Genomic DNA, 18,640 nt, shown 5'->3' with positions numbered 1-18,640 from the left:
GAAGAACATGCGAAGTGCACACAAACATAGAGGGGGGAGTCAAACCAATATGCTATAGGGAGCACATGCAAACTAAACATAGAATGGATAGGGGCCTCAAACCCACATGACATGGGGAGCACATGCAAAGCCCACACACAGAATGGACAGGGACCTCAAACCCACAGCCCTTAAGGTGTGAGGCATTCTGTTGCCCCATTAACATAGTTTGAATATTACTACAGTAAACCATAAAAAACAAATATGTCACATACTCATGTACTGGGGCCGATTCTGGAATCTTTGCTTAGGAAAGTGATGTAATGCCATGTAATCTTTAAATCCATTGGTGGTGGAGGTGAAGGACGGGGCACTGCAGCAAAGCAGCATTACATAATAATGCTTAATAGTCTAATTTCACATTAAAGAAAATGCAGGCGTTGATGAGTTTTTTTTTAAGTTTATACGTCTTGTGGAAGAGGACAGGTCTATGGGAGTGTATTTATGTACTATGAAACCAATATAAGAGCTGTTTTCCATTACATTCTATCACTGATTCTGCATTCAGAAGCAGATGTTGAGGAAGAGGACTGCAGGACTCAGTGGCGCAGCAGGTCCAGCCAGCCTCTCCCCCAGAGGGGGCAGGGGTGGGCAGGCTGTTGCCCATACCTGAAGGGGTAGGCGAAGTTGACGCCGATGCTGAGGTTGCTGTCCGTTTTGTTGATGCAGTCCACACTAACCCGGAGCTGGCCGGAATATCCGCCACATGTCGCGAAGGCAAAAATGGCGAAGAGCTGAGAACAGAAACAGACACGAGTCAAGGTTGCACTTCCTAGACGTTAGTGTCCTAGATGTAATTTTCTGGGAAAGCCACTTCTCTGTGACAGACTGGCGCGGTTTGTGGTCCGGAGGGCCGCCCTGGGCGAGGGTGGGTGGTTGCAACATGTCTCAAACTGTATGAGACCCAAAGTCAAGTTTCTGTTCAGCTGCAACAAGGATGTGAATGAGACATTGGAGTCAAAATTAGGGGCAATATTACAACGTAACCATCAATCCATTTTTATGTCCCTCCAACGCTGATCAATCCATCAGATTCCATCAGTTAGGGAGTGCCGTCATTCTCTAAAATCTCGAGAACATCTGTCATTCATTCTCTAAACAAAAATCTGTCTCAGACCACAAAGAAACTACACACATGTAAACTTCAAGAAAATCTGTGGATCCCCTCTTGAACAAAACTACCACCATCGTAAAAATCACACCTACTCACACAGTATAAACTCTTCAAAACATACATTTTAGTTTTCACACAGCAGCTGTCTCCGGCCCTGCGTCCTAGGGCAGCCTGGGCTAGGATTCATGATTCCCCATAAGCATGTACCGGATAAGATGTCAGAAGAAGAATGGATGGTCTTAAAAGTTGTACCTACAGAGGGGGCGCTACTGTGAATCAGTAAGAGCAGAACATCCTTAAAACCAGATCTGTATTTGGCAGGGACAGGAACAAGTCACTCCTTGGTGAATCCAAGTCAAGTCTCGATTCAAAACACTGCAAGTCTTCTCAAGTCATAGGGTCCAAGTCAGGTCTAAGTCTCAAGTCATAAGGTCCAAGTCGGGTCTAAGTTTCAAGTCATCTACCTTCAAGTCCAATCACTTTTGTGACTTCAGACCAAATTAAATTACGAGTCAGTGACTTGAGTACCCACCTCTGGTATTTGGTAACATTGATTAGAAATCACTGTCCTTATAAACTACACACTATGGCGCTTAAATACCAGAATGGAAAATTTATCTTCACAAAAAAAATGTTTGCTATTCAAATAGAATCTGTTTGTTACAGAGTACTTAGTCTGAAGAAGATAACAGACACTGAGGAAAATTACTGTTGTATTATTTTCCAGATTTTCTAAATAGAATGAAAACTCTGAATAAATATAATGGCTGACTTATTGTATTCAGCTTCTAGTCATTTATTTTCGAGTTCAACTTCTGCAACACATACAGACTGTGGTTGGTCTCAATCCAGAAGATTCCCACAAATGGGCCGAACCAGACCGAAAGAGTCCCCCAGACTTCCTAGTGTCTCCTTCCTGAATTGTGTCCCAATACAATGAAGCTATATCAGTATTGTTCATAATTCAGTAAGACAAACCAAACACACCACATCAATTGGTTCATACTGGGAAAAGTTTAGGATGTGCTTTTTTTGAAAAAGCGTAACATATTTGCAGGTTGTGAACAACATAGAAGTTTGAAATGCACACTAAACTTACACTATCTGTCTTGAAATCATTCTTTTAATTCTGCTGTCAGACTCAGATGATCACTCTGCTAGGAAATAATCTGTCCCCTTTCTTTACATGACAAATGGAATATTTGCAGGCTGAAATGTAACACACCATTAGTTGGCACTAAGAGAACTATGACTTCATTTAGAAACACAAATGAAACTGTTGTGTAACCAATTACCTTCACAAAGACCTTCACAATTTAAGCACATATTTACAGAGTGAGGGAAAACAGATATGAAATAATATAATCCCAAGTGAGATATAGGAGGATGCCTACAGCTGGTTAAGATGTTAAAGCCAACATCTGCAGCAGAACGAGTTGGGAATCATCCACAAAGAAGCGAGGTGTCCAATGAAACAGCCCACAATCTCAGGAAATTATCCTAGCAGGTAAACAAGGTGCCAAACAGGAATTACAATCGGAGTCAGAAAACAGAAACAGGTCAGAGGTCAGCTGGACGAGCAAGTCAGAGAGGATGCAACGATGGCAAGGAGCAGAGGACAGCAAGTCGAGCAAGTCAGGGAGGATGCAACGATGGCAAGGAGCAGAGGACAGCAAGTCGAGCAAGTCAGGGAGGATGCAACGATGGCAAGGAGCAGAGGACAGCAAGTCGAGCAAGTCAGGGAGGATGCAACGATGGCAAGGAGCAGAGGACAGCAAGTCGAGCAAGTCAGGGAGGATGCAACGATGGCAAGGAGCAGAGGACAGCAAGTCGAGCAAGTCAGGGAGGATGCAACGATGGCAAGGAGCAGAGGACAGCAAGTCGAGCAAGTCAGGGAGGATGCAACGATGGCAAGGAGCAGAGGACAGCAAGTCGAGCAAGTCAGGGAGGATGCAACGATGGCAAGGAGCAGAGGACAGCAAGTCGAGCAAGTCAGGGAGGATGCAACGATGGCAAGGAGCAGAGGACAGCAAGTCGAGCAAGTCAGGGAGGATGCAACGATGGCAAGGAGCAGAGGACAGAAAGACGAGCAAGTCAGGGAGGATGCAACGATGGCAAGGAGCAGAGGACAGAAAGACGAGCAAGTCAGGGAGGATGCAATGATGGCAAGGAGCAGAGGACAGCCGACTAAGGTTCAAAGACAGGAAGTGGGCGTCTATGCATGCTGAATAATTAGACTCTAGGCAATATAGAGATGAGACCAAGCAGTGCTGGTGACAGTGGAAAACCAAGCTGGATGTTAGACCTAGACTCCCTCAGCAAGTCTACATCAAAATGTACAAGACTGTTTGGGCTCTCCTGCCAACTCCAGCAAAGCTCAAAAGAAGCAAAGACACCAGATGGTGGCTGGGGAACATAATAATGGAGAAGAGTCCACAGGTCTGGGTAAATGACTTGGGGAAACCCTCCATGGGCCAGTGAGGAAGCCAGAAGGAGCTGCAGGTGCCCATGAGCCTGATCCATTAGCTGTGGCAAAGTCATGATCACAGAGCCGCTACGGAAGAGCTCACAAGCATCGGTCTGTTACAGGACGGGTCAAATATTCATCCAGACCAAACACACATAATGGCGATGAGGTCATATCACAGCTTTCTAAGCACAACCACAGAACAAAAGCAAGAAAAGTTAGCAGTTCATTAGAAATCCTTGGCCTCCCAAAAGCCCTAGAGTTCCGCAATGACATGACCGTGCAGAGATTACTGTTTTTCTCAATTGTTTTGGCACATTTCATGAAACATACTTAACATTCTCAAGACTATAAGCAACAATGAATAACAATTCATGCATACAGCAGGCCATATCTCACCAAAAAAACAATTAATTCACTTTTTGAAAGCAAATAATTCTATCAATGAATTAGTCACTGCCTCCAAAATGTAAAGTACCAAAACGCTTAGATATATTGTCACTTCCACAGATCTCATGACTCAAACAAAAAAGTCACACAGCAAAAAGGAAACAAAATCTGCAGGTCCCTGCAGTGACCAAAAACACAGCAATGCTGTATCACTACAATTTATGATATATCATTTTGAAAGCTTGGTAAACTGGGTTGTTTGTGGTGGTTAACAAGATGATCACAAACTTATGTAGTTTTGGGTGTAAAATTATTTCAGTGGGAAACTACATCATTTATTTTTGACCAACAAAACTAAAGCAAGTGAAAATTGTGCCAAATGATGGAAATTGTACAAAACCATTTGCATATATGCATTTGACATTTGGAAATTTGTGTGAAGCTATGAGAAATGATGTTCTGCTGTGAAGTGTCATTATGGTGTAGGGATTACACTAGCTGTTGTGCGAATGTTAGTTGTCATTTGAGAGATGCTCCAAAGCAATCGAGAAAAAACTGTAAAAGATGCTATTAATCGCATGCATGGCTAGAGGCCAGATCAGAACAGGCGGCCGCATGCAGGCACGGGTGCCGACATCACAGCATCTGATCAGCAAATGATGACAGGGGGCATCAAGCATTACACTGACCCGACAACAGTGATGGAGCTCTATTCACACAGCCACAGCAGGGGAGAACAGGGGGGAAGTTATGTAACAGCTCCCCCCACCCTAGGCCAAGGAAAAGCCGACCACCTTGGGGTCTCTCTCAGCTGCGGATGGTTCAGTCCTGCGCTATCTGCCAGTGCTGCCTGACTGAGAGAAACACTCTCCAGAAAGTTTATGCAGGTCGTATAAGAAAAGAGAAAGCATCTGTCCTTAATTATTCTACAGGGGGGATCCAACATGTAAGGAAAAGTGAGGATCATAACCTAACCCTAACCCCCCCCCCCCCCACACACACACACACACACACACGTGCCAGCATACAAGTGTAAAGATGTAATCTCAAGAGCCGGGAGATTAAAAATGCAGTTTATTACCAACCAGGGCCATTTCTCAAGGGCAACGTGCTTGTGAAAACAGGCAAGGCTGACGGAAATATTACATCCGCGGAAAAGCTGATCGAGGATCAGTATCAATATTTATGGACACAAATGAATAATTAAAATTTCAAGAGATTGCAAACAATTTATTATGCGCGAATGGCAAAAGAATTGCACTGCATCAAAAGAGACAAAACCTTTAGCCAGAGATTAGACATTGCAGGATATAGCGAGTGAACAGCTTCTGTCGTTCTTGAATACAGCAGAACTACGCAAACAGTGTGTAATTTTGCGAACAGCCTTCGCAAAATATGAAATTTAAGTATTATATAACATTATACATTTAAAAAAACTTACACAATTGTTGAATTGTACAAAATAAAACGCGTCGATAACAAACAAGTTACTCAACAAATCCTAAATGACCTAAAAAAAATTATAAATATGAAGCTCGCATCAAACAGGATGAAAACTTGCTTCAATTGCTTACTTGGTGAATGTTTACATCGTAATTTACATAACGTGAGGTCTATATACAGGATAAGAAATGTATTTTTAAATAGTAATACGTTTCTTAAAAATTCTAAACTTACCGGAGCAAATATGACCATACACATTTAAAAGCAGGAGACACGATCCAGCAGCAGCAGGCGGGGGCAGCAGCTCGGCAGCTCTTTCATGCTAACAAGTGGAGAGCGAAAAACTGGGGTGTGCGGGAAAATCCCGCGGACAGACAGCGCGGAGTGGCCCCCACTCGCAGAGTGAAGGCGGATCGGCAGGGATCAGCTCTGAGGGGGTGTGAGCAGACAGACCCCCGCCGAAAGGGGGCGTGGCGCTGGGGTGCCTTCCCCTCGCCCCAAACGGCTGTCCGCTTCGAACCGTCGCCCCCCAAGCCGGTGCTGGCGCCACTGCTGGTGACGGCCCTGCGATGGGGTTTGCGCTACAGTGACCCCCCGCTATACCGCGGTTCAGCCATCGCGCCCCCGCTATACCGCGGATTTCCCCCCGCTGCGTATCGCGCACCTTGTTTGTGGTCCGATTGTTGTGAGCAAACTTTTAGTGAATTATGTGACTCATATCCTTAGCCCGACATCCACACATCATATGTGTTTAGAAAGTGTTTTAATACGTTTACATGTGTTTAAAGCGTGTGGGAGGGGTATTTTAAGGCTTAAATTATATTTTAAAATGTTTATTTATAAGGTCTTTCTATATCGCGAATTTTCACCCATCGCTGATGGGTCTGAAACGTAACTTCTGCGATAGGAGGGGGATCCCTGTAACTGAAAATGAGATCAGAGGGGAAAAAGTTAGTGTCAGTTTGCCAAGTTTAGGGGGCTCAAGGGATCCCTCCGTGATAATGAGATAATCCTTCGGCAGGCAGTGTGACGGCGACGGCTGCACTTTACAACCTTGATCTACACGGCTTAAGATGTCTGCGCGGTTTCTCTGAAGCCATCATGATCAGTGCAATTGGCTTTTTTGTCTAACAAAAAGAAAAAAATAGATTATTCTTTGAACCAAATGCAGAATTGCTGCTTTGTTATTCCTGCACAAATAACCACCGTCAGCAGCAGCTCTCAGAATAGGCCTATATCAAGTTGTTTCAACACAACAAGCTCAAACATCTTTATATGCAAAATAATTTAAATACAAATTATGTTATAAACTTCAAAGGCTGTTTTTTCGCCATCGTAATTTTTTCATAACAAAGGCATTGTAGCCTACGTTTGTGTTCAGTTCCTTTTCATTTAGGGATCATATTAAAACAGTTGCCATTTAATTTTCTGTGTTATTTTACAAGATACTATATCGATATTTTTCATGCAGTGAAATAGTTTTTTGGTGAGACGTCACATAAATTTATCCTATTGTTTTTCGGGAGAAACAAGGCACTTTAAAACAATTTCAGAAACACATACAGGCAAAGCTGCTTTAAAATTAGCCTCACAAAAATACCAGACACTAGCAGTATTCCTAAATCAGAAGCGCGGAGCTGCAATTTAAAGCCTCATGATGTAATTTTTTGAAATTCTATTGTGTTAACACGCCACGACCAATTGAGTGCATGTTAAACAACGAAAAAGTGTGGCATCAGATACAGGATCATTTAAGAGCTCAGCGTTCATATAAGGACAAATATATTTTTGGTTATTTATTATTTTACGTTTTCAGTTTCTATCTGTCTCATGATACGAAAGCAGGTAATAGTGTATAGCGGTTTGGATTGTCACCAAACCGTCCCAGTCCAGTCACGGTCTTGCATATGATCTTATTTGCTTCAGCTGTATAAATCATATTCTGTGGATCTTGGTTGCAGCCTCCTGGTTTATCTCATAAACTGCCCATTCAAATTTCAGGATGATCCCTTAACTGAGTACCAAGAATTTAATATACTTGTACAAATCAATGCACTATACAAACTCAAAGTTATGCTAGTCAGGGATACATGATCTGGCCATCCATCCATCCATCCATCCATCCATCCATCCATCCATCCATCCATCCATCCATCCATCCATCCAGGGGCTGGAGTCTATCCCAGGCAGCACAGGGCTGGGGTATAGGCCAGCAGCCGAGATTGGATACTAGTCCATCACAGGGCAAGCCATAAAACCTATCTATAAACATGCCAGTGAAACAAAACCCTTAAGACTGCCACCAAGGGCACAGCGGCCGACTGCGTAACTGCACACATGTAAATCCGGGCAGAGATAAGGCATCATTACCTATGCTTAGCTAAGTCGGCCTGTCTGGGTGGTAGAAACTGATCCCCTCAGACCTCCGTACTGGCCTGGGAGTAAGGTGGCTGTCTCCCGCCCCCCCCACCCACCCACCACCAGGGGTCCATCTTCTGCAGGACAGCAACATCTCCCATAAGTCTCTGAGCTGTTTTCATGGAAGCCTCGTTTGGACACCATCACACATAACATCCCCCAAAAGCTGCTTAAAAATGCAGATACTTAATCCTCTGTCATCTGACATTTACCCAGGTGAACTCCAGTGCTTCATAAGCAATTAATAATTCACAGTTTAAAATGAATGCCTGAAGCACACACACACATATATATATATATACATACACACACATACCTACATACACACATACACATACCTACACACATACACACACATACATACCTACACGCGCACACACACACATACCTACACACATACATACATACGCACACACACATACATACATACACATACATACCTACACACATACATACATACCTAAACATACACACACACACATACATACATACCTTCACACACATACATACATATACATACCTACACACATACCTACACATACATACACACATACATACATACCTACACACACATATCTACACACATATACCTACGCACACACATACACACACACATACCCACACACACACACACATGCATACCTACACACACACACATACATACCTACACACACACACATACATACATACCTACACACACATACATACATACCTTCACACACATACATACCTACACACACACACACACATTTGTATTCATATCTGGGTACTTCCTATCCAGCCCAAACCTTAACTATAAATAACTAAATAAAATACAAGACTTTGAAAAAAAATTTTTTTTTTGTTTTTTTTTTACCTGGTCTCCACGATATAATAATTACAACCTACACACACACATTTCAGGCTTTTATATGTCCATACACTTGTGTGTATGGGTGTGAGTGTGTGTTTGTGTGGATATGTATATATTACACTGTAGTGTCCAAATGTCTAAATTTTTTCAGTTACCACAAGGGAAAGTTTTATAAAAAATTTTGAATGAATTTACATAATCCCAACCCCATACCTTAATCAGGATAAGAAGATAAATGGGCAGCCGCCATAAATAATCACTGGGAAGTTCTTCAACTTCAGAGTAACATATGAGACAATTGTGTAACATACCAAAACATTGCTGATGCAACTGATTTGCTAAACTATAAGCAGAATTTTAAACAAAACCTGGCTAGTGGCGGCTAGTTTTTCCTGCAGATGTTGCTATGGCAACACAAGCACAGGCAGAACTCCTCATAAACAAGCCACCAGATTATTAAACCCCCGTGTTGCCCTCAGATTCCAAAATTATTCACTTTAAGTTTAATTAAATCTCAATACGTTGAAGGATAATCCTTCAAAGCTCCCACAAAATGCTAAACAAAATAGAATTTCAAATATTGCTACCTAGTTTCAGGGAAAAATGTTTAAAAACATGTCAGTTTCAGAAGGAAGCGCACTGAGGCTGCAAGCTGCATCCATTCGCTGAGCTTCTCTAGGCTCTTTCAGGATTTAAAGAGATACAAACATCAAGTGTCAGCAGTTAATACCCAAAAATGAGTATCTGACAGCAACTTTTGTTTAAATTTCTCAAGGTTTCTGGTTTCTGAATGCTTGGTAAGTGTTGTGGAAGCGCACCCACAAATACCGCAGAGACCCGAGCCGCCAACACGTCATGGGGGACGCAGCCCCTCTGGCCATCAGCAGACCCAGCCGTGCCATGATCCGTTTCTGCAATCCTGACATTCATCTCTACCACCTACATGGATGCTTTTTTAAATCACTAAGCAAGGTTTTTCGGTAGCAGGCACATAACTTTTAAATTTCCAGTTTTAGGTAAATTATTGAGCAGAACAGCAAATACATTTTTTCTGTTTGTACTCCATGTACTAATGATAATGGTCTTATGACAATGACTATGGTCATGTGACTTACTGATAATGATCTTATGACATAATGATTATGGTCATGTGACTTAATGCTAATGGTCTTGTGACATAATCATTATGGTCATGTGATCTAATGATAACTGTCTTGTCACTTAAAATTAAATTACAGCCATATATCTATAGAATACAAAGAGTGTACCCAGCATCCTTTTGGAGAACGTGTACTCACACTTGTCTTGAAATAAAGTTTCTTTCCCAGCTCAAGAAATGCTGCAATGAGGTATAATTTATGCCATATCTTTTCCTCATGTACGTTTTCCGTACAAGTCACTCCACTCCAGGACAAATTTGGTCAAAACCCAGTATTGCTGCCCCTTAGTACAAGACATTACCCCTCCCTCTGCCGCTGCGCCTCCTCCCACTGCCCCCGGGAGTTCCTCTGGGGAACCTTCCCATACGCCCAGTGGCCAGAGAACAAAAATCCCTGGCCAGCTTTCCAGCGCAAATCCCAGCGGACAGCTCTGTGCCTAGGGGCATGTGCTGAATGACAATGGACTATTAGAGCCAGCAAAATGGGCTATAGTGACAGTGACAGGCGACCCCCCTGATTGGCCGCAGCAGCCACCTGCCCGGCCTAAGGGGGCCCCACAGGGGGCCTCATGTCTGTCTCCTCCAAGGGAGAGATGGACCTCCTCCGAGGCCCCTGAACGTTCCAACATGGCAGGAGCCAAATGCTCCTTCGCCATCATTCAGCCCCCTCACCTCGCTGGGCCCCGGTGTGGGGAAGTGCTTAATTCCCGGCCAATCAGCTGGCCTTTCCTCTTGATGATTCGGGCTCGCCGAGCACCCACAGCGGGGGTGGGGGTGTGGGTGGGGATCTCCTGTGCTCATAGCCCGGGCAGATGGTTTTATTGCCGTCACACTGGCTTTGGGTCGATACTGATGAAAAAGACAGACGGCGTTTAGCGTAGCTGCTACACTGGTGGGTGATTTCAGCAAACTGTTGCACTCTTTGCACAAAGGGCCATTTTGATTCTCTGAAAGCAGCCGCTGCACTTGGCCACAGCAGAACACCGCAGCCTTTAAGAAGAAATATGAACTACAAACATTATAAAAAAGATCACTGGATGAAAGAAAAAATAGCTCCCTTTCCTACTGAGACTGAAGAGAGAATAGACCGCTGTGGTCTGGGCTTAGAGAGTGTCTGCGTGTGTCTGAATTCACCTGCTGCCTTAAATTACAGTCAGCTTGGTTCACAGATATTTCAGCTGTAAGGCAAAACCTTTCAGAGCAGCCTTTTGTTAAAGAAAGGCGAGAGAAAGAACTGAACAGAAGCAAAAGGACTGAGAAGCGTTACAAAAACATGATCTGGGGGACTGCATTGTACTGTACATGGAGACATAAAGCTGTGTCAGATTTGATGGAAGAGAATGCAGATCAAACCGCATAACATTCCAGTTTGGTGGGAAAAGCTGTTTTGCTTGGCAGGGATTAATGAAGACTGAGCCAGGGGGATTGGAATGACCCCTGAAAGAAAGACTAAACAAAGATATTTCTTTGCATATATAAGAGCCACTTTATCACATGAGCTCTACAAAGTCAAAACCTGTTTTATTCTATCCGGATTGTCATGGGTCCCTCCGGACTGGACGGAGGAGCACTGGACACGCTTTATAGCCTATTCCAGGCAGCACAGGCGTCAGGCTGGGGTGCACCCAGGATGGGGTGCCGGTGGAGATGATATTGCAGTTTTTAAAACAAAATATAGCAAAGATAATATACCCAAGTATAACCACATTGTATGAATATCTGAAGCAAGGGAAGATATTACTACAGAATCAAACTTGTGGCAATAAAGTTTTGAGCTACTGCATTTGCAAATTTCACTAATCCCCCAAAAGCAGTAGCCACCCCCCCCCCCCCACCCCCGTTTATGACACAGACAGCGGTGATAATCATCTAACGCCCACCAGTGTCAGACAGAGGGAGAACGAGAAGCCTAGAGACCAGTGGCGAGTCCATTTCCTCGGGTGGCCCTCCTCGCCGATCGTCAGTTTAGCGTCGGTGCTCCCCGCATACTAGCTGCCTCCACTCGCACCCCACCTCACTTCCACCCCCCACCAGTAATGCAAGGTAAACGAAAAATTAAATGAATCAGCTTCAAAATGCTATATATTTCATCCTGGGAAAGCCTGCATGCACATGTTTAGAAAAATGTACATGGTTTTTGCCATTGTGAAGCTCCTATATAAAAGGCCAATTCACCCAAAGGCAATTTGGCATCTATAAAAATGCATTTCAAACTATTTTTCAAATCCTAGCTTAAAAATAATTTTACTGTGCATTTTGATGTCTGTGGCAATTGCACATTACTGTAGGGCATATAATAGGACCCTGGTACGAGTCTGCATGGGTGCTTTCATTTCTCGACAGGTGCCAAGGGGTCCACATCTTATTTCAGCGATTTTGGGAGTTTGGTGTCATTTCGTGTAAATGCGTTCCTGGTGCTACATTGCTGCCTCCCTCTGGGGGAATATGGTATTACCCCGCTGCCAAAATAACTTCTTGGATGTCTGCATGTTAAACAGCAGGCCCGCCATCTCGGTAGGGGACAGCAGGCCATGTCCCAGACCCAGGCCCTGTGGGTAGGGTTGTGTCATTTCCCGGCCCGTGTTTTATGTGTAAAGGGCCCTATTAAACAGCACAATGTTTCTAACAATATGAATAAATGTGGCATTAAATTCATTCTGAGGAGGCGCACTTCTCCACAAAATTAATGAGAAACAGATATTATGGGCGATGTGGCAAATTCTTTGACTTTAACATACACAGAACCAACGTGTCACCCCATTAGCTCGATAACAGCCTGCAGGATGCTTGACAAAGAAACAGTCAGGTAATCTGCGCCATCTTGTGGTGAAACCTGGACACTGCCATCACACTAGACCGGGGCATTGGGGGAGGGGGGGGGGAACTAAACCCAGGGCCCAGAGGTGTGAGGCAACAGTGCTAACCACAATGATGATGATAAACATAAAATTGACATACAGTGCCATTTCTCAGTACCAGAGACCCTGACTGGATTATTTTTTACAATCACACATTTCATTAATTAACTTTCTGGATTCAATTTAGGTCACCTTTGTTACAGTACAATCATTAAACATATAATCATTAAACATTATAATCATGTAACACTGTACGCTGAAGCTGTTAAGGTATGTTAGGATGTTAAGCTATGCTTGCATGCTGCTTATGAACGTTCTATGAATGCATTATGAAAGTGCAGTTAATGTAAAGCTTTAGCAGTATATGATATCCGCACTGGACATGGGGACACCCAGTGCTTAAAACAAGCTGATCATGAGTTTGTCTCTTATTTAATATTAATGTTAAATAACATTTTCCAGAACTGGGTGTGGGTGGTTCCTGTAGTAAAATATAGCATTAACTGCATGGTCTAAACTGCTAATCAAATAAATTGATAAATATTGGTGCCAAAATAGTACTCAGACACTGTCATTCAAGCTGGGACCTGACAGTCCAGAAAGTCTAATGCATCACGCTTCCTGGTCATCCATCTATCCATCAATCTATCCATCAATCCATCCATCTATCTATCTATCCATCAATCCATCCATCCATCACCTTGGGTTGCACCCAGGATGGCATGAGCGTCCATCATGGGTCATACACCACAGACAGTTTAAAGATACCATGTCATATACCTTCAGTATACCACCCCCGCACACACACACACACACACACACACACACACACACACACACAGACACACACACAGACAGAGTGAGGGTAGGATTTGAAGCCCCAACTCCAAAGGTTTATGCACATATAAGTCCATCTTCCATAAGAACCATAATCAGCTGAGACACACGGCGTGAGAAGCAGACCATGGGTGCAGCGACATGCCGACTTGTGCCAGCTTATGAAACCAACTGTGTGTCTGCGCTTCTCTAAAAACAACTGCAGGGTAATTTTGCAGCATCTGACACGGCCAGCAGGGGACAGGACTGCCAGACTGAGCAGCCATTGAAGTGTGATTGAGAAATTACCGCACGCAGCACAAGGCGTGCCCCTCTGCTTCCAAGGACGATGTAACTACTTCCTCCTGTGATCTCCAGCCAAAATGCCACCATGAGAAACAGGACCACGGACTGAAATGTTTCATAAATGGTGCGATTCGACTGTACTCCTAAGGACTTGCATCACTTGCTGACTACTGGGAACACTTTTAGGCAGACTGGGAAGCAGAGAGAGGCTGAGGGAAGAAGGCGGCAGTGTGATAATGCCATATTAATTTGCTTCTTGTATGTCCTATAAGAGAGGCCTGCTTATCTCATCCCCTCCTTTAATTATCCAGCCCCTTTCCACTTTTCACACAGCCGGGGACAATTTCCCTGTCAGCATGTGTCACACATCCCAATCATTTAGTGAAGCAGACTGGAACATGTTTCTGTGTGGAACATTCCGCTGATGTGATATTACATTTTAGCGCAGAACCCATTTAAAAGAACATCTCTGGCAATTAGAATATTGTGGTACAATGTGGACAAAGTCAAATTTACAGTAATAATGGCTTTAAAAAAATCCATGTTCACTGTTCGCCAACCAGCCACTAAGTGCTATTTAATTACAAGCCGTAAAAACGACTTGCAACAACAAGTTGCCGGATTATATTATAACATAATGTTCAAAGCAGCGATCTTTTAAAAATTATCGAGGAATGAGAGTCGCCCAGCAAAGCACGATGCTGCAGGTTATTTGCAGCTAACAGCTATGGCTAATGCTAATTACGTGACTAAAACAGCAGGCGACGCTTGGCACTTGTGCTGAGTACCACGTTACTGAGCTAATGATATATTTCACAGGGCCAACACAAGAGGGGCACTTCCTATGCAATCAGCAGCCCATTCAGGAGCAGCAAGTGATGATGTCATCTGTGCAGTGGTAGCGGAGGGAACCCATTGATGTTCTCCTGAAATTGCAGCTATGCGCCGAAGGTGACCCAGCAGAAAGTAATGACCATTGATAGTCTGGGTTTGGCCATCCAGAATGTTCAAAACATTATAATCACACACTGGATATTGCAGTGAACCTCGCTGTCTGTGGTGATGGTTCATAAGCTATTGTAATGTTTCTGCCAGGCATTTAATTCAGTTAGGTCTCTGTTTCCAGCAACCCTACAGCTCCTTTGGTCTTTTATTGTTTTGTGCTCAGCTGGAAGGCTTTTCTTGCCCTCATGCAGCCAGTATCAATTGTTTGGTGCATGTTAAGTAATTTAAGGTTTTATTCTTTGTACAAAAAAAAATCTGTTCTACACAATGGTGTATCGAGAAGAGTCTGTCCTACATTACATGATTAATTTTTTGTTTCATTTTCAAAATGTATTATCTAAAATAAACCATTAAGACAATGCTATTGTTATTAGACAATGCTATTATTATTCTAACAGGGGTTAATTGTGATAACTTGACAACGAAATTAATGCCTGTGTTGTTGGCTGTCACACTACAGTTTGAATAAAACTGTACAGGCATCAGAAAAAATAACCCATTACAGTGTGAATCCTGCGTAGGGAGTAGGTGGGAGGGGCACATTTGGGGGGGGACTCCTGTATGTACCACCACCTAATTTTATTACATATGAAAGCTAGTATCCATGTCTGAGAGAGAATGCACTGTTGGGTCCAGTTCCTGTGTTTTTTTTGCTCATTAGAGAACAATGAGGTTGTTCTGTAAGCTGCTCGGTTCACCCTCCTGAAAAATCCCAGCCAGTAAGATCGCCTTCATAGCAGCTTCATAGAGCTCTTCACATGCTACAAAGTGCAACAGATCATAGACTTCAGTTCACTAAGCTCATTACACACCTATTAGTAGCAACACCTCTAGTGTGGGCCCCTCTGACTTCATACACAAGGAAGGAGCTGCCTGTTCCCCAGAGAGGTCCACCACTGATCCCCACTGCTGATCCCCACCACTGAACCCTGCCGCTGATCCCCACCACTGATCCTCATAGCTAATCCTCATCATTTATCCCCGCTGCCATTCTTCACCTTAGATCCCCACCGCAAATCCCCTCTGCCAATTCTCACTGCCAATCCTCACCATTGATCCCTGCCGCTGACCCTCGCTGCTGATTCCCATAACCGATCCTCATTGCCGATTCTGACTGTTGATCTTCGCCACTGACCCCCACTGCCATTCTTCATCACCAATCAGCACCATTCATCCTCGCTGCCAATTCCCACTGTTGTTCCTTATCACTGATCCCTGCTGTTGATCCTTGCCACTGATCCTTGTTGTTGATTCTCACCACTGATCCCCGCCATGATCCACGCTGTGAATCCCTGCCACCAATTCTCACCCTTGATCCTCAACATGGATCCCTGCCTCCAATCCCCCCCCGCTGATCTTCACCGCTAATCCTTGCCATTGATCTCCGCCACTGATCCTCACAGCTGATCCCTGCCACGATCCCTGTAATTGATCCCCACCGCCAATCCACACCACAGATTCCCGCCGCTGATTCTCACTGCAGATCCTTGCGGGTGATCCTCGCAGTGGATCCCTGCCACCGATCCTCACTATTGATCATCGCCACTGTTCCCCACTGCCAATCCTAGTCATGGATCCTTGCCACGCATCCCTACCACTAATTCTCACTGCCAGCTGTGCCCGCTCCCCTTCTTCTCCGGCCGCAATCGCCCATGGCCTTCACCCCCTTCACTGCCCGGGTCCTCAGGCACTTAACCAACCACGAGTGAAAATGTTTACTTCTCCCACTATGGGGCACCACAACTGACTGTTTATCGCATGCTCCCAGCTGTGTTCCATGGACCAGTGCTGAAAATCCCTGTACAGGGTTTGTGGCAAAAGAGATTACACAGCTGTGTCACCATGGACGCTGACTGAACAATGAGCACGCTCTATTATTTTAGAATGAGGCAGGAAGGGCAGAGAGCAGCACAGGTAAAGTAGGGAGATACAGACAGAGGAGGCTGTGCTTCTGGTAGGAAAAATATTCAAAAAATGTAATAAAAACATGTGTGTTTATCCACATTATTTTGTATATGAAGAAAATTCCAAACCTTTGGGAGTTGTCAATGTCAGGCCCAAATTTCCTGTTTCCCGAACAATTTCTTAAGAGATTTCTTAAGGGAGAACTTCTTAAGTGCGATCTTATGGTTGACATCGATAGGAACATTCTAAAACACTTAATGTGAAAAAGCTTAATGTGGTTTAATGTACCAAAATAGTGACCAATAATCACCAAATTTCTCACACACATATCTGGCCATAAATAGTTTCACCTGACAAAAAAACAAATCGAAAATGCTACTAATATAGACTCTATCTTACGTTAAGCATTTTCCCCTCCATTGACGCCCATTATAAGGGAAAAGCTTAATGTGAAAAGGCTTAAGGTGACAATGTACTAAAACACCTAGCTTTAGTAAAAAATGCATCAATTTTGAAATACATGATTTTTGTTATTGAATTTTAAATATTTTAATCGGTTGTTACATAGTAATCATTCAATCTATAGAGCTGGACAGTACCTTGAAATCAATATAAGGACCACTTTTGTGCAGCTTACATTAAGGTAAATATAGCCAGTCAAAGTCATAGTCGCCCCCCACCCCCAAGAAAAAAAAAAGTTTTACATCTCCCTCAATCAGTGTTGCCAGACGTACGATAATTATCGTATTAGTACGATAATTTTACCCTCTGTACGATCAATAATTCCAAAAATACCATAATGTATGATAATTTTACCCCTTCATTTTATGGCTAAGTTATTTCATTAGTACGACAAGGTACAGATCTCTGTTTTCATCCGGCTGTTTATGTGCAGTCGTCTCACATGCCTTTACAGCCAATCAACGCACGATGTAACACGTGGTGACGCACAAAGTAAACAATGATGAAAGGTTTAAGTGCGGATTTGCATGGCGGAGGTGCAGTTACGGAAGACGCATAAGCATACGCGACATCGCCATCAGACTTACAGAAATGAATGGGGGAAAGACGCCAGTTTTACTGTGCTAGGGGCACTGTTCTGCCCAGAGGTGGTTTTTACAAACGTTCTGTAGTTAAAAGTTGCATAATACACCATAATATGCACAGTCTATGATAATAAGTGTTATTGAAGCAGATTTTCCCAGACTCGCACAGTGTCAGTTTCACTCGTGTGACCAAATGAGCTGCCAAAGTTCATTAAGATCCGGGACGATCAGGATCTGACATGGAATGAGCCTTATTTTAAATGAGCGGCATGAACCGACAACAGCGATAAGAATCTGATTAGAGCTGCTCAGACCAACATCATGGAAGAATAACTTACTGAGGATAAACTTAACTAAGAACGTTTCGGAAACGCGTCGGAGCGTCAAGGCACAACTTTAGGTTGGACTTAAAACAGTAACTTACTTAGTAACAGACTTAGTAACTAACTTACTAACGACGCAGCGGTCGAAGGTTTCGGGAAACGCACCCCTGACTGTTCTGAAAAAGAAAGTAACACAAGAAGTCCCTGGTATTTTTTTTACCTTGACAAACCTAAATGGGCAGATACGGCACACGTTTAATTACGAGCGCGAAACCAGCTAATTTAGCACCAATCATCACATTTACGTCTTATTTCCCTAAAATGGTCCCTCAGTTGTACACTTTTCAGTAGATACTGGCAGTCTGACTGTTCTCTGCGCTCCGTGAGTGGTGCTGCGCCCTGCGATGCCCAGCAGTCCCGGGGACACACAGACACACACACACGTTTGTATTCATAATTTTGTGGGGACTCTCCAGTCATTTCCATGGGCACAACCCT

The 18,640-nt window shown here is 43.6% G+C and overlaps 1 protein-coding gene across 7 annotated transcripts in view; it reads right to left on the bottom strand.

Annotated features, from left to right (window-relative positions):
• The window catches only part of synpra (synaptoporin a), a 36,149-nt gene that overhangs the window by 7,307 nt on the left and 10,202 nt on the right, over window positions 1-18,640 (bottom strand). For 3 of the 7 annotated variants that reach the window (XM_049023711.1, XM_049023717.1, XM_049023718.1), the window contains exon 3: window positions 649-773. In XM_049023711.1, the coding sequence (XP_048879668.1) occupies window positions 649-773 (125 nt within the window). Of the gene's footprint in view, window positions 1-648; window positions 774-5,687; window positions 5,838-10,022; window positions 10,131-18,640 lie in introns of those variants that run through there. The other 4 variants (XM_049023716.1, XM_049023712.1, XM_049023715.1 and 1 more) reach the window with 4 other exon arrangements.

This window comes from Brienomyrus brachyistius, chromosome 8, assembly GCF_023856365.1.
Source record: "Brienomyrus brachyistius isolate T26 chromosome 8, BBRACH_0.4, whole genome shotgun sequence".
Classification (NCBI taxonomy): Eukaryota; Metazoa; Chordata; class Actinopteri; order Osteoglossiformes; family Mormyridae; genus Brienomyrus; species Brienomyrus brachyistius.
The sequence above is the reverse complement of the archived record's forward strand: the minus strand, read 5'-3'. Positions and strand labels throughout refer to the sequence as shown.